Source organism: Strix aluco, chromosome 19, assembly GCF_031877795.1.
Source record: "Strix aluco isolate bStrAlu1 chromosome 19, bStrAlu1.hap1, whole genome shotgun sequence".
Lineage (NCBI taxonomy): Eukaryota > Metazoa > Chordata > Aves > Strigiformes > Strigidae > Strix > Strix aluco.
The window spans coordinates 8,250,599-8,267,373 of record NC_133949.1 but is presented as its reverse complement, the minus strand read 5'-3'; the positions used below and the strand labels follow the sequence as shown (position 1 = coordinate 8,267,373).

General features: G+C 45.0%; 1 protein-coding gene across 9 annotated transcripts in view; it reads right to left on the bottom strand.

Moving 5' to 3' along the window:
- Positions 1-16,775, bottom strand: part of COL26A1 (collagen type XXVI alpha 1 chain) — a 193,570-nt gene that overhangs the window by 167,152 nt on the left and 9,643 nt on the right. For 8 of the 9 annotated variants that reach the window (XM_074845316.1, XM_074845319.1, XM_074845321.1 and 5 more), the window contains exon 1: positions 10,606-10,767. In XM_074845316.1, coding sequence (XP_074701417.1) covers positions 10,606-10,757 — 152 coding nt within the window. In that variant the 5' untranslated portion in view covers positions 10,758-10,767. Of the gene's footprint in view, positions 1-10,605; positions 10,768-12,777; positions 12,842-14,450; positions 14,535-16,775 lie in introns of those variants that run through there. The other variant, XM_074845325.1, reaches the window with a different exon arrangement.

Genomic DNA, 16,775 nt, shown 5'->3' with positions numbered 1-16,775 from the left:
TCTCTTCCTACCCGGTGCAGACAGACACAGCTTCACCCTTAGCTTCCCAAAGGTTATGGAGCAACTCCTTCAAAAGGAACTTGGGAGCTGAAAGTTTACTTTCAGCAAAATTCTATAGTCATTTGTAGAAGTTGTTTTAAAAACCTTCTAGTTCAGACGCCAGTAACCACTTGGCAGGGCCTGACAGACATAATTAGAGAGCTTGATTGTTTCAAAGGACATTACCCAAGAAAATGAGTATGTTGCTGCGGTCCTTGCAATAAATTTCCAATGGGTTTTGTTGCAAAGGTCTTGAAAGGGTTTTAGCAGACTTTTAATTACACTATCAGGACTCAAGTATTTTTCTGGTGCTTGGCAAAAGGGGATCCTATTATTTCTGCTTGCAATGCACACTCATTCAAAGCTTATCCACAGGCCTACAGCCTAAGAATTCCTACAACTTTGTAATCCAAAATTTTTGTATCATTTGTGATATACATTAGTGACTTCCAGTAACAGCGGCCCAAGAGACAGCATTTTACTGTGCGATAGTTTAAACCATTTGGCTCAGTGCTGTATCCTGAAATACACTGCAGGGAGACTATATATTTTGCTGCAGGTTACACTGATTTACAGCAGCATTAAGCCAAGTGCTGTAACATCCTACAGAGCCAATTTGCCTTTTTGCTCTCTGCTATACTTCAGATGCTGCATGGGAACAGAGAAAGTTTGCAGCATCACAGCCCAGACCTGCCTTTGCTCAAAGGCTGGTACTGTTTGGTAGCACCAGTTGCAGGCATTTTTGCATTGACCCCATCGGTCAGTGCTGCATCTATAGGTATGTTACACATTCAGCCTCCCACAAAGCTCTCATTGCAGCTGAGGAGGGGAAAGCCCCACAGCCTGTGCCATCATCCAGCCCTCTGCCAGTGTTCAGTCCAGCCTGTCCTGCTCAGCACCTCCCTCTCCCACCTCTCAGCTAGCCCTCCAAAAGAAATCCTTCTCTGTAAAGATCAGGCAAAGACTAACTCCCCAAGACTAATTTCAGTCATTCAGGCTCAGAGAGGTACAGTAAACAGGGAGCACAACGACCTCTATTCTGTAAGAGTGGAAGGCTATGCAAGCGCCAAGTATTATCATTCATAGATTTATTATAAACTTCTGCATGTATCCATATACAATACTTTGGATTTTGTAGCTTTCCCTCTAAGATCTAACCACACCCTCATGAAATACTCCCCAGAGCCTTCCCTTACATGAAGGGAAGTATTACTATTCCCATTTTATTTAGAGGAAAGAAAAGAGAGAGAGACAACTTGCAAGTCTCAGTTCCCAGACTTTGCGCTGCTCTATATAATTTACACTGAGCATTTAAGGGAATGGTCTTTTTCTTGGGAAAGAGGGTGGAAAACAAAGTCTTATGAATCAGCCAGCTGATAATTAAAAGCAACTAAATCCAGATCACTTTAAGCTGCACATGAGAATCCGAACTCCTCAGATGCTGAATTCCTCTGCCGACCAGAAAAGCCAGGGTCACTTGCCCAGCTGGTCACTATTGTTCTGTCCAATAAAGTTCTGGCAGGAATGCATGTTTAACAAAATACAGAGATTAGGCATAGCAAAGAATGCAGCTCCCCCCTCAGTGTTTAGGTTAGTGGGGTTTGCCATGTTGAAATACTGAAGCTTAAGCATATCAGATTTTCTCTGTCCTGTACTGCTAGTGCCAGTGACAGACACAAGCTGACAGCTCAGTTCCCGGGATCACTGATATTTTAGCTTTAAGTTCATTAAAAGAAGCATAAAAAGTTCACCTCAAAGCTGCAATGACCACTAATTAAATCAGTGTTTTCTTGGGGATGTAGAGAACCAAATGAGAAAAGCTATCTGTACCTTCCATGCACCAGAAACTCTTGAAGGGCAATTTAAACCAAGCCAGAGACTCAGGGTACCAGATTTCAAGAATCTTGCAAGAGGGTAGTTCATCTTTAAAAGTCTTAGGATAGCCTAGATTTCCAAAAGGAAGTCTAGCATCCAGTGACTAAATACAGCATCAAAACGGCAATGATCTTCCTAGCATCTGACTTCGCTCCTGACAGTTCAGAACCAGGATCTTTAGCTCAAGTTACAAGACACACAAGACTAGAGTCAGATGCAAAAATGTCACAAGAACAAGCCATACAGATGATCTTGCAGAGATCTTCAGAAATCTTGCAGGAACACAGATCTTACCAAGTCAGATGCCATGCACAAAGCAGCTGTGATACCTCACCGGGACAAGAATTTCTCAACTCAAAAAAGAATTATATTAAACAGATATTTGAGTCTCATGAGTAGATTTGCAAAGGATATAGTTCTTGGAGAACTGTGTGTAAGAATGTTATAAATAGCCTGGTTGCACCTCAAAGTTAATGGCTTACATTTAGAGATACCCAGGATTCCTAAATTCCCCTGCAGGGGGTATGGTAACTCACACTGTGTGAAGTGAGGTTTACAGGTAGGAAGCATCTAAGATCCTGTTACCCTGGCAGTCACTCCTCTCTTTCTCCGTTCACAAAAAGCTGGAAAAATAACTTTCTGTCAGAGCCACACAGTAAATCTGGAACAGGTAGAGCTGAGATACAGAGCTACTGACAGCCAGATCTAGGTGTTTTCTTCTAGGAGAGCCTTTTTTAGTCATCCTAGAACAGCAACAGAAACCTTATTTTAGCTGGATCACTTTCACTGCTACCTGAAAATGCAAACAGCTCAAAGTTTGCACAAGATAGTGATGAGACAGACAGACAGACAGCCCACATTGAGCAGGGTGGCAGAAACCAGACCAGCACTGGGGAAGCAGAAGAGGAAATCAGGCAAGAAGAAAGCCAGGAAGCCAAGCAACCTGAGGCAGGAGGAAGAGAAGTGGCATTAGATTTTTTTAAAAATGTCTTTTTCTTTAGGGAAAACACAAACAGAATCTCCCTTAGGTTAGAGTCTTGAATTTATGTCAACCCCCCTTCACACACAGGCACACTGGAGAGTTGTTGGTAGAGCTGTCACCCATTGCTGCCTCAAATGAGGATTTGAAAAAGCTCCCTGTGCTCTGCTGTGTTTACAGCAATAATGAGAGCCTGGAGGAAGGGGTTAGAAACATCTGAGTTTAATAAGGGCTAAGCAGCACACAGCAAAAAAGAAATGTCTGCCCTTCCGTTCAGGGCTACCACACCCCACCAAGCACCGCAGCACCAGGCCAATGGGAGACTCAGCACGGAGACGTTATGTCATCCGAACAGCCACAGCAGCCCATCTGCCCCAAGCCTTTTTGTGATGAGAAGAAGCATTTCAAACCAAGCTGAGAGCTCCCAGCACCACACTTTTGAACAGCTAAATAAGCAAAGTCCTGTGGGGAAAAAGCAGATGTTGATTGACCCCAGGCACAAAACAAGCCAAGGACAGAAGGGAAATTTTTGTGCAGTGCCTTAACTGAGCAACTCCATCCCACAAGGTCATCATAACAGGGCAAAGGGGGTATTTAGCTCATTTAGCACCTATGCTGCTGCCTAAACAGCTCTAAGGTCCAACATACACAGGGTAAGGAGCATCCTATTCCAGTTTCTCACACAGAACAGAAGACCAGTAACCTTAGTACTCAGGTCTTGCAATCGCATTTGCTGCACCCTCTTCCTCACTTCTGCATGGTCCATCCCCAGAACTATCCTCACATGAAACAGGTATCTTTCATAAAACACCTTTGCCTACATTGCCCTTATGGGGCACTTCTACCCACCACATGTACTTGGTCTTTTTATTACACTGGGAAGTGGAAAGCAGGAATCAAGAGTCTTGTCCATCTGCAAAGTCAAAACCAACTCCCCTCTAGAGCACACATACAAAAAAAAAAAAGGCAGGCGGGGACACAGCAACACACACAGACACCCAGAAGAAACAGGACTGGACCTGTTCTTAACTCTATAGACTCAGTACAACTTGGTTACACGACCATGTCCAGGAGGATATTCCCCTGCCTCATGATTTCATTGCACTGGCGTTTCTGAGATGCTCTGAGCAAACACATGCCTATATCTAGTGCAAATACTGCAAAGAATATCACTTCCACCCAGTTCCTAGGGGCAGAAAAAGTTGGAACTGATTAAAAAGACATCTGACTACATAACCTGATGTCAAGATTGGATGCATGTCCATCTAGTGGTACCTCACATTGGCTTTAAAGTTTTGACAGATGGTTTGTTTGCTCAGCACAAAGGAAGGTAGCTGGATAATCAGGACAGACAGGAGACACGCAGCAGACCACAGAGAAGTAAAGGGAAGAGTCCTGCATAAGAGAAGCTCACAGATACCTTCCCTTCTCAGCTTCAAAGAGGTTTCAAAATCAACTACTGTGTTTTTAAGTGGCAGATTCTCTTTTCCAGATAAACCAGATAAATATGGAAGAGAAGACTGATCTGTCCCAAACATGAAACATGATGACGCTGCCTTCAGCTTTTGGCTCAGCAGCATCCGTTGTGTGGGCCCCTGGGTGAAAGCCACTTCTAAACAGATAGGAGAGGTTTTTTTCTTTGCCAGCCATGATTTCCCTGCTTTGGAAGATGAAAAGGAGTCTCAAACCTGAAATAGCTTCCTATTTGTTGGTCCTCTCAAAAAGATTCAACTATTTTCAAATAGCCAGGCCTAAACATTACAGGCAACACTTTCACCCAAGCACACTCTTTACTTACACATGTGTTCATTTCCAAGAGGAGGAAAACATTAGACTTGTCAAAAACAGACAAAACATCTAAACAATATTATTCCAAGCAAGAAACTTCAAGTCAACAAATAGTTGTTTCTTCCTAAAAAGGAGATAAGGAACAATATCACTGTTCCCATCCTTGTTCCTTTCTGTAGTAGTATTAAGGAGTCTAATTCAGATCAGTGCCACATTGTGCATAAATACACTAAGCAGGAACTTTAGCATTATTCAACTATATGAACAGTTGAAAAATTGCAAGACAGTAGCCCGATTAGTAGCATTATGCTTAATTTTTGCAGCTACGATCCTTAATAGAGTCTTTGTGATATCTAAGTTGGCACAGGCTAGCTTTATGCTCAAAGCTTCATAATAAACACTATGCCTCAGTGAAAGTAAATTTAAGCACTGTCTACATCTCTCTAATTAAAAGTGAGTTGAGAGCTTTGAGCATATTGCAGAAATGAGGTCAGATGAATTTTAGTATTACCCTACAGGAGAGGTAGTCTATGCTTTACAAAACAATAATGTTTCCAGACATACTAGAGGTCTAATGCAGGAAAGAGCATGAGTAGCTGGTCCATTAATCTAATCCAGCAGACCTAAAGCACTCTATGCTTTCAGTCTTTCATCGTTACCTCCAAGTCATTCTTCATTTTTCCCTCTTTGTCAAGAGACAGCCCAATAAAACAATGATGTGAGTAAATATTGTATGATCCAAGTGTCACAGAACCACTCCCCCCCAAGCAAAGCTGTGAAGTTTCTAACCTGACCTGTTTCGACTAGGATTTTAGTGCACTAACAAGCTCAGTTTTGAGAAAATGAACAAATAAGAGTTATTGAAAGAGACACATTTGTTAATTTATCCAAGGGGAGCACAAGTTCACTGCCACCCATTGCTTTGCCTCTCCACTCCCTTTTTCTTCCTAGAGCTGGTAAATGAAACCTACATGAGAGGAAATGATTCACACAAGCAGCTGGAAAGGCAAGACCGTAGGAGATTTCCTAAACGAATACAATTTACTGCAGTAACTACAGTCACGTCTGGTATTTCAAAGCCATTCCAGTGTTGCTAGATCCTTACACTACCGTTGGCTTCACTGTTAATTGCATTGCAAAGTTACAGCGCTGAACCCCACAAGTCAGATGAAGATCATATGGCTCCAGAGTCCAGGAAACAAACACCGGATAGTTCAAGGGTTGGGTGATGAGCTTAAGACCTTCTGACCTCTTGGTTACCTGGGTAGGGCACTTCAAAGGGGAATTAGCACAGAGGACTCAGCATGACACAAATCCCAGTTTGTTTGCTTGACATCCTCACACAGCCCATAGCAAACCATAGAAAACCAGGCAGTGAACAGACTATTAGGTGATGGAGGGAATGACTCAGAAAGCAAGATCCTGTCAGTAAAAGGAAAAAGAACCACATTTCTCCAATATGTATAGTTTTATATTCCACACACACTTAAGAGCCACAAGAGGTTCAGAATTTGGGGCTGAAATCAGGTTCAAATCATCTTTCTCTGGTTAAGAGAGAATTAACAGACAACCATCAGGAAAACTCCAGATACATGTTCTGAAAACAGTCTGACAGACTGCATGAATCAGGATACTGATTTATAGATCACCTTTTAATACCAAGAACAGGCTTCTATCACATAAAGAGACCCACACTTACTTAAAAGTACTAAAACCTCACCCAAGAGGCTGGAGGTTGTTACATTACAATGCAGTTGTGCACAGTCCTTCAGATGGGGTTGGGGAGGGGCAATTCCATCCTAGCAAATGTGTAGCTGTAGGACCAGGCACAATGCAGGCAGCTATTTTGAAAAGAACAGATCTGCCTTTAACAGGTCCACCCAGACATCTTGATCTTGAAAGCCAGCCATTCAAGTGACCTATTAGGAGACTGCTAGCCTCAAGGAATAGTTGACAACATATTTCAAGCATCACCTAAACATCTGAAAGCATCGACACTTCAGGCTTTTCAGGGGGGAAAAGACAGGCTATAGTAGAGGAAAGCTGATGTCAGTTTAAATATCTTTTCCAGGTCAAAGCAGCACACAGATCATGTTTAATTATTCCACTGAATCCATGGCAAAGTGATTTGCCCTCTGACACGGAATAAACCATTGATAGAGACACAACTGGAACTCAGGTCTTGCTCTCCTGGGCTGTGCTCTGAGGTATGTATGTGGCAACAAGAGACAGACGAAGCCAGCTGGCCTTCCATGTTGAAACGTCTGCCTCTAGCAATCAAAAGTTGCACTTACAGATTTCAATTGGCCGATATTACTTCCCTCTCCATATCCATCCTCAAGAAACATCACTGCTGTAGCAAGCACTAGGAATTACTTACTATGTGACCAAAATAAGTACTGATTTGTAATTACCAGTAGAGTCTGGATAAGAATGCTCGCTTGGACAGACCTGTTATTTGTAACATCGTGGTTCTAATGTTCATTCACAGGAAGAAATTTTTAGGCTGAGGTGTAAGTGTTTTGTAGGTCTATCTATCATAGTTGGACTTTGCTTCCACCCCCGCTGATTTTTGTGATGCTACTGTAAATCTAGCAGTAAGAAAGTTATCATCCTACATTGCTTTCTGGTTTACGTTTGGGGATTTTCTTTCAGCTACCTCCACCTCACATCCAAAGAGGTTCCCAGTCTAAGCACTGCATCTTGTCTCAGAAGTTTCTCACTCCCACACTTGAGTTCACAAGGACTTGATGCATGACTAATTTGGAAGTACAGGAAAATAGGATGAGAAGTTAAGCTGGGAGAACACCAATTCCAAAGACAACTAACACAGATGCAGGCGTTCTTTGAGAACCAAGCTACTTCCAGCATGGGAAGTAGCTTAACACAGTTAGCAAAGCTTATCATGTTCAAGTCTGGAGGACAGCAGTTTCTGCTTGGCATTCTTATGCTTTGGGCAAGACCTACCTTCCCATTCCCATTGCCTTAATACAGTAGCAAGTTAGAAACACATGCACCAAATGTGAATTTCAAACAAAATAGTGAAGCTGCTACAATCTATACAATGCCAGCAAATCCTGCTGTTTGGATTTCAGTCATTATTACTTGCATATCCCCTCAAAGCAATTCAAGCACATGCAAAGATAGACTGCAAGTGTCTTTGGTCTAATAACCAAGATCTGTCAATTGAAGCCAACAAGAAGCTAGAATTTTCATTTTTAAAAAAGGAAGCAAAGCAAGCAACATTCCACAAGAACAAGTATTCCACAGTTTCATTTTGAAGGATGTGAATTTTTTTTTTCCTGCAAATTTCCCTCCACACACACCCCCAAGCTTTTTACACTGCCCAGAGTTTTCTGGCACAAAAAATGTTCAGCAGTCCTCAGAGCCTCAGAAGCCCATCTCTGACACAACCTGCAACCTAGATACCCAAGGACTATATCAGCTATTGAGTTTTCTAGGTGGAAGACAAGATTCCAGCAACTTGGTTTTTTTCCTTGGAGAAATACAGTGTTTATAACAGCTAATTTAAAAAAAAAAAAAAACAAAAAACCACAACTAAACAAAACCCAGCAGATTCCCAAACACCTCAATCATATCTTCACTTGCTGATCAAGGACAGATAAAGTCAACTGCAGGAACATGGTGTGTCTTGTATCGAGGTTACATGTCAGCTGCAGAGCACCGCATCAGTATGTGCTGCAACGTACCAAAACCTAGAGCTGCAGCAGTAACTTTCAAGGCTCTGGCCTGCTTATACTCGGCTGATGGTGCCCAGGAAACCTGCAAGAAGTCACTAGACAAAGCACTCACTGGGAAGGTTGCAGAAGAGAAAGTGGGAATGGCCATGTACTGTCATTAATAATAACCACCTCCCCCCCATCTGGCGTCCTCCGCAGCCTCTTCAGGGCAGAGGCCAGCAAGCTCTGCTGTGATAGAGCTGCTATTGCTTCACATAACTCAGGTGCTCCTAAGATCCCCTGTTTGGATGGCAAAAGGGATGCTGAACAACGTAAACAGTTTATGCTAGTCTGATTGAGTCCCCTGAAAAAAGGCTTCACACCCACATAGATCAATGTCAGACTTCAGAGCAAAAAGCCTCATTCTTTTCCAGCACCATATTAAATCCAGAAAAGCACAGCTATCCCAACCTGAAGCTGCACCCTGCAGGAGTGTCCCCCAAAGGTCCAACACTGTGGCTGGGTAAAAGTTTTCCCACACAGATTTTCCCATCAGAAAGTGAAGCTGTTAGGCATTTGCCAACAACAAAACTCCACCACTCAAGGGGAAATTAAAACACAGAAAGATTGCTTCAGCGTGTGATATTTGACTAAGCACTTGAATTTTTATTTCAAAACATCCACCAGTGACTTTTCCTTCCCTTCAATTTTTTTATTTCCCCCCTCTGCTTTAAACTAGAATGGGAGATTCCCACATGGCAAAGTTCCATTGGAAAAAAAAAAAAAAAGTAAAAAAATAAAAATCTACCAGCTTTCCCAAGATCATTGTTTAAATCAGCTTTAAATGGTTTTATACAACACTTTATAGACTTGGAGATGGACACGTTCCCCTGACAAAGCATCAGCTATCCAAACAACCGAGGCATGGGAAAATTGTGCAAGAGTGTGAACTGGGGAAGGTCTTTAGTGAGCAGAGATACAGTCCACACTCATGTAAGCATGGTAGCTCTGAACAAAGATCTACAGGCTAATAGATATGTAAGACAAATGACATGTGGTTCTCATTGCAGCTCATGCTTTGGGAAGGGGGTACCTTGGAACAGATCCAGCTGGGATAGGTTTATCCCATTACTCTCCTATAATTTTCTGCTGTTTCAAACCCTTTGACAGTTACTGTAGTTTAACATCACACCCCCTACAGACTGAGGCCTGTTTGACAGCCCAGCAAACAAAACCACCCCCACTTGGAGATGAAATATGCACCATATGTGAGAACCGTGCAAGACACAAGGCTAGCGCCCACTCTTGTACTTCTGTGACACGCCGATGAAAATCTGTTGTGTAGATGTCTTATCCCAATTCCTAGCCCAAATAAGCGGTGCTAACATAAGCCCTCCTCCACAGCAGCATAACTCATGCATACTAGGTATTAGCAAGGGGAGGAGGAAAAGAGGTAGAGACAGGATGGACGAGCCCTGAATATTAAATTCCCAAGTCCCCATTTAAGGGAATCGCAAAAAAAAAAAAAAAAAAAGTGAAATTCAAGAACAACTGGAATCAGGTTAAGCCACTCTCTCGCTTTATACAGTGCGGCTCATTCATCTGAACAGCTGTTTCACCTCCAGAGAAATACCCAGAGAAAACAGAGGGGAGGGGGAGAAGCCTAAATTGTTTGCTCTACTGAAGCAGCAAGACACAGTAAATCAAAACTGATTTACACTAAGTTTGTAAGAAATTGGTTTGGGGCGGAGGGGAGAGCAGAAGAGTGGGAGGTTTGGGTTTAAACAGCTATTTGAAAGCTGCAGCTCTTGAATAGAGATCTGTAATTAAGGTCTTTCCTTTGTTGAGCTGAACAAGTTTTTCCTCGCAGCCGAGGGCTATAGCAGTTCCCTCTGTCGGCATCCCCGGGGTCCCGGTTCAGGAGGTTTTACGGCTCCGGCTGCGCAGGGACACGCTGCCCGCGACCCCGGCAAAGACCTTCTCCGCCCCGACAGGCTGGGGGGGGCAGGAAGGGGAGTTTGCGGGTTCCATCTGCCAAAGCTCAGCTCCTCCTCGATTCCCCAGTCACCCCTGCCCCAGAGGGGGGCCCTGCCGCGGGCAGGTAGGAGCTCCCACCACCACCACCACCCCAGTTAGGATGAGGGCAGCCCAGCCCGGCGAGCCCCTCGCACCCTCCGCCGGGATTGCCCGCGGTTCTGCCGTGCCCGTTGCTCCCCCCGGGGAGGCGGACCCGGTCTTACTCACCGGCGACTGGCGAAGCCGCTGCCCGGCGAGCCCGAGCTCTGCTCTGGGTAGTTGTGCTGCAGGGTTGATGCTGGGAATTGGTAGAGGAAGCCAGTCCCTAGCGCACATCCATGCAGGCAGCAGCACCAGGACAAGAAAAGAGCGAACTGCATTTTTGCAAGAATGGGGTGTTCCTCCCGCCCCCCCCACCCCCCCCCGCTTTTCCTCTTACACAGCACGGCAGGCGCGGGGCCCCACCGTGCCTCCCCCGGCCGGGGTCACGGCGGGATCCCACGGCGCGGAGGTGCCCCCGGGACCGGGGACCACGGGGCAGCGGTGCCCGGGACACAGGGACCGCCGCTCCGGCTCCCGGAGGGAAGCCCCGTCCCGCGGCAAGGCGAGCCCCGGCGAGGCGAGCCCCGGCGGCGGCTGCTGCCCGCGCAGGGGGTCCGGGGCCAGCGCGGCTCTTTGCGCCCAGGGCGCACACTCAGCCCCGGATGCCTTTTCAAATTTGGCGAGGTTGGTCCGACTCCGTCAAAGGGGGCGTGGGGTTTCGGCGTTAACCCTTGCCGGGCCTCGCAGCAGACCCCGCTGCGAAGGGGCTCCCCGTCGGGGGGAAGGCGGCCGGGCACCCCGGGGCCGTGGGGGAGGCGAGTCGCGGTCCCGCGTGGGCTCGGGGACACGCCGGGGCTGCGCCGTCCCGCCTGGGCAGAGCTGGCAGCGTCACCGCCGCTGAGGGCACAGGCGGGGAGCACACCCGGGGGGGGAGCCCGAGCCCCCCAACATCACCGGCACGGAGCGCAAGGGCCTCTGTGTTCCTGATGAGCCGAGAGCCAGGTCGAGGGGAACTCACTGCCCTGCAGCAGCGTGGCCCAAACACCCAAAAGCTGGCGCCTGCTGCCACATTCGCGCTGCGGCAGTTGCACAGATAAAGTAGGAAATAAATAATTTTTAAGACGCTTCATTCACAAGGTAACCAATGAAAAAGTAATCTCTGCTTCAGTACATGCATCCTGCTCATTCTGGCATCACATGTAAGCGCTCTCCTTGCCACCCCCTCATGCAGACCCTTTGCCTGGCACCCAGGATGGCTCCGAGCTCAGAGAATTGCACAGCCAGCCCCAGGCAGGAGGAACATTTTTGCAGTCGTGGAAGGATGTGGGTGTTTCACAAAGGCAGTACCCCAAGAAGGGAGCCAGCAGCAAGGCTCCCTCTCTATACAGCAGCTGAGCTTGTGCTTAAAGCCCTTGTACATCCCCATTTGGTAACAGTGTCACAGACCCCACTCGCTGGCCTTTCAGAGTCCCCTTCCCAGCCATGGAGGAGAACCCAGCTCACTGACTGGGCAAGCGACTCATCTGAGCCAAACACCACAAGGAGGGGGTTAATTTTTAAGATGACACAACCGTCTTTCTAAGCTTTTTACCCTCAGATCCTGCAAGCTCACAGGAGTTCCTCCGCACCTTCGATGTTGTGAGGCCTTCCAAAGGCAGCCCTGATTCACCACTGAAAGCAGGTCTCTTGCGGGGATACCCTAGGGGCCCAGAGCTTCCCCGTGGGGCTCTGCAGCGGCAGAGACCTCTTCCCCTCAGGGGCAACACAATCCCTGCACGATGCTGCAGCTGGAAGCAAGATACTGGGAAAATGGTTCAGTTCACCCCCCACCCTCGGGTGAGGACCTACCCCTTCCCCCACGGTGCCCACCTCCAGAGCCTGCACACAGAGATAAATAGCCCCTGGCTGGAGCCTGTAACCAGACAAGTTTAGACTGCAAATGAGGCACCAGGTTTTTAAACAGCCGCTGTCATTAATCACTGGAGCAAATCACACAAGGAGGCAGAGGTGCAGTTTACACTCCAGCTCAGTGCAGCCTCCCTGGGGTTGCCCCACAGCTGCTCCTGGGCTGTCCCAGACCTAGCTGGAGCAGGCAATGGATCAACACTCTCCGGGCTCAAAGGGAGCTCAAAAGCTCTGGTCCATCAGCTTTGGGCAGCCAAGCCCGCTCAGAAACAGCCACTATTTATTTACAAAAAGCCCTCAGTGCCTGGAGCTGGGACATAACAGGACCTTCTGTCCCCAGCCCTGGCTCAGATCAGCCTGAGCACCCTTCCCTTCAGTCTCCCCCCACCCTCAGGAACGTCTTCCCTTCCCTTCTCCCACCCCCAAGAAAACACAAAGCTCCCAGCAACTCACCCTAGGATGCTCAACCACTCAGCCATTTTGCTCAGAGTCAGTCCTCAGGAAACCTCTGCTCAGCCTGACAGGGTAACAAGAAAAGAGGTTTACTCTCCGGTCTCCCCTCTCAGTAGGGCTAGAGACTTCACCAAATTCACCCTTCTCCTGGGAAAGCAGTCAGAAACTGCAGCACACGCAAAACACTGTGAGGCAGTTCTCTGAGGCTCCCCTGCCCCTTAATCTGGGTGATCATCCTCAACTATGTGTGCACAGCCAAACTGGGTGCAGCGTGACCTGGCAGTTTATTGCAGCTCCAGGCTGTGTGCTGGGGGCCTGGTTCAGCCTTTTGTCCCCCAAACACTAAGTTCCCTCCCCTGACAGGCTGGGATAGATCATTTATCAGTATTTAACAGCACTGAACAGCACCAGTGGCTTTCTGACCCATTTTCCTGGCTTGTATTAGCCCCTTCAGAAGCTCTTTGTAGTCTTCAAGTCTTAATTGTCCAAGGGCATTCTATTTTTGATTGCATGCAAAATTTGCTGCTTCAGCCTTCACTGACTTTGCAAGACCCTAGGAGATATTAAACGCAGGTGATTAGACAAGACATGATTCTGGCAAATTATTCAAGACATCTGTAGGAAGCTAATGTTCTTCCTATTTCATGAACTGAGAGACTGGAGACCAGAGGTCAAATGACTTTGCTCAAGACTGCAAAGAACTAAAGACAGAGCCAGAAACAGAGCTCAGATCTCCAGGCTCCCATTACTTCTGCCCTGTCCCTAATGCACACTTGCTTCTACTCTGTATGGCTGATTTAAAATGAAAATGAAGAATTAACTTCCAAGCTGTTTTTGGAAAGCGAGAAGAAAGGGCGATATTGTCTACTGTAGAGGGAGAATTAAAGATGACATTTCATTTTAGTCCTTTGGATATGCATAATATAATCAAACACAATAGCAGTAACAAATGAATATTTTTTCTCCCCACGGTGCTTACGAGTGCAACATATTCTAACAATTTCTCAAAACTATGTTGATAAATTGGAAACACAGTGATGGAGGTAACAAAGACAGCCAACAAAAACATAATCCATTCAATTTATCAGAGGGACTAGCTTTGAGAAAAGAACCCTTGAAATCTGAACAGTTCTGTTCTTATAAACCAGACATAATATATTTCAAAATATAAAGCTACACTTTTTATGCCTGTGCATAAGCATGTTAATTAAAGATTGCCCAGGCAATCAGGGCTAAATAACTTATTTGGATGTATTTCACCAATTCAGTTCAAGATGGGAACGGCAGGGTGCATACTGGAAAGCCACAATGCATGGAAGCACCAGGGGAAATAGCAAAGAGGCAAGGGCCAGGTCTTCAATTTAACAACACTATTGGTCTGGAGTGTTTTTCAGCTTCCTAGTCCATTGGGCATACCTGAGACATAAGACATCAGAAACTGTTCTGTGAAAACATCTATAATTTCTTTAAACATATACACTGCATGCAAGCCAGCCAATATATGAAGTGGGGGGAAATACAGACAATAAAAGGAATATTCAAAGTTTAGCCTGATTTTTGTTCAGTTGCAAAGTAAAAAGCTGGAATGATACAGCAAAAGAGGGATTTATTTTTTTTCTACAAAGTTTTCAGTTTGAAAGGTGGTTCAAAAAGGTAGAAAAGCACTGTCATACCTGTAAGTGGAGTCCAGCTCCAGAACTGCCATGCCATCTCAACTGTTCAGCACCACTTACAGTACTAGAGAAATAAGTAGTTAGCTGAAAAAGAGAGTCACAATGTTGTTAGAATCATGGCAAACAAATTTTGAAAGGCCCATCCCTTGAATTTTGTGAGTGCACTTTTCATGTGGATACTAACAAGACACCAAAGGAAAAGCAGCTTTGTTCTAGTTGATAAAACCTTGTGGAGCTTTAGAATTATGTTAGAATTAAGTTAGAATGAAGTCACTGATACAACCATTTAAAACCAAAAATAATTTGGATAAACACCTTCTAGCTTCCTAAAATGCCTAGATTATTTCATTGTGATATAACAAAGCAGTCAAGGAACCTTGGAAAATTAGAAGAGATGGATAAGAGGTTAGTAACAGTAAGAGTTCAAGACCTCTATTATAAACTAAATTATAAGGTGACTAAGGTTATTGTAACACATCTCTTACTGGGGAGTCAAGCCAAACCTGAGCCAAACTGAAAATTTTAGAGGACTGTAGTGGTTTTTCTTTTAAGCTGGGAGGTAGCTAGTGTGTGAAAATTTCTTGAATTTGACCTGGAATAAATCAATCACAGCTGAAGTCAAAATGGAATAGAACCGAAGAAACATCTGACTTACACAAGCAGTTTAGCATACAGTAAACATGATAGACAGTGATATTGTGTGAAGTACAAGACATGATCCAGAAGTCATGACTCTGGCAAAATTCATTGACCTTAGATGAGAACTTTGCCTGAGTGAAGCACTTGTGTGGGTATTATAAAGTAATATACTGGATAAAATAACTCGGATTGAAACATAATTCAGCAGATGGAAAATGTGATGACTCAAGAGATCAGCAAGATCCACTACATCCAGTGGAATTATACATAGAATATTATTGTGTCCTGGGAAAAATTTATGTCACCTTTGATGTTAGGCAAAAATTCTCCCAACTGGACATGCACTGAAGCACTGATCTGCACAAGCAAATCAGGTGGACACACCCTTGATCCACCAGACTCACCAAGAATGCAGTAAAGCAGAGGTTCTCACAGGTGTGATAAAGCCAAGGCACAAATAGGACCAGGTCTACTACACTCCAACCTGCTAGAGTAGAAACACATTCAGAAGCAGCCAGGAAGGACTGCAAGAGTTATCTAATCCCTCTTCCTTCTTCCTGCTAGAAGGCAGGATCTATTATACATGATTGTTGGCACAAGCTTTTCTGCCTTGTTCTGAAAGAACTCAAGATAGAAACTCCCTGAGCTCATCCGAAAACATATTCCAATGAATTGTGCTCTGTACTAGTAGTTTTTCTTAGCATCCAACCTCAGTCTGCTTTGTTGCAATTTAAGCTCGTAATGCCTTACTTTCTCCATTATGGATGTAGAAGACTATTCCTTCTCTCTTTGAACAGACTTTAAATTCCTTAAAGTACTTTTAAAAATGTTTTAACACCTCTCCTTGCCTTCTAGAAGAAAAACAATGCCAACTTCTTCAGACTTTCCCTGGAGGTCATATGTTACACAGTTCTGATCCTTTTTTGGTATCCTCCTCTGGACTTTCCAGCTGGTCTACATCTATCTCATAGTATGGCACCCATAACCTATACTTCTGTGCAATACCTCCACCCTGCTGAGGATTTGCCTTTTTGACATCTGTACGTCATTGTTAACGCATGTTTACTTTGGGATTCTCTACCTCTTCTGCAGAACTGCTAGCCTGACTTTCCCCCATCCTGTATTTGCTAGTTAAAATTATTCCTGCCAAAGCATAGTGCCCTGCAGTTGTCCTTAATGAGTTTCATCTTATTTTATTCAGATCATATCACTAATTTGTCAAGATCACTTGACATTTTAATCCTCCCTTCCAGTGTTCTTGCATTCGGTTCCAGCTTTGCCTCATCTACAGATTTAATAAGCATGCTCCGTCTTCCATCACTGAGGTCACCAAAGAAAACATTGGGAGGTCTGTCTCCATGTCTGTATTCTCAAACTATGTTCCTGTTCATTAACTGTTCATTAAACATTATTCAGTCACCGAAGGCTGCCTGCTTGCTTGATGCTGTACAGGACATAAACACTGAACTTATAAACTCTCCAGACCACAGATGGTCTTGAACTTCTACAACAAAACAAAGCACTTTGTAACCGGCAGTGGAAAGAGCTACCAGATACCAAGCTGCAGTTTTCAATGCAGTCACTGGCTGTAGGATATCCAGATTCAGTGGTATCCGAATGCTTAGCTGATTTGAAAATCCATCCTGAGTCATGGACTTTCTCTAAATCTCAGAGTAGCAAGGACTT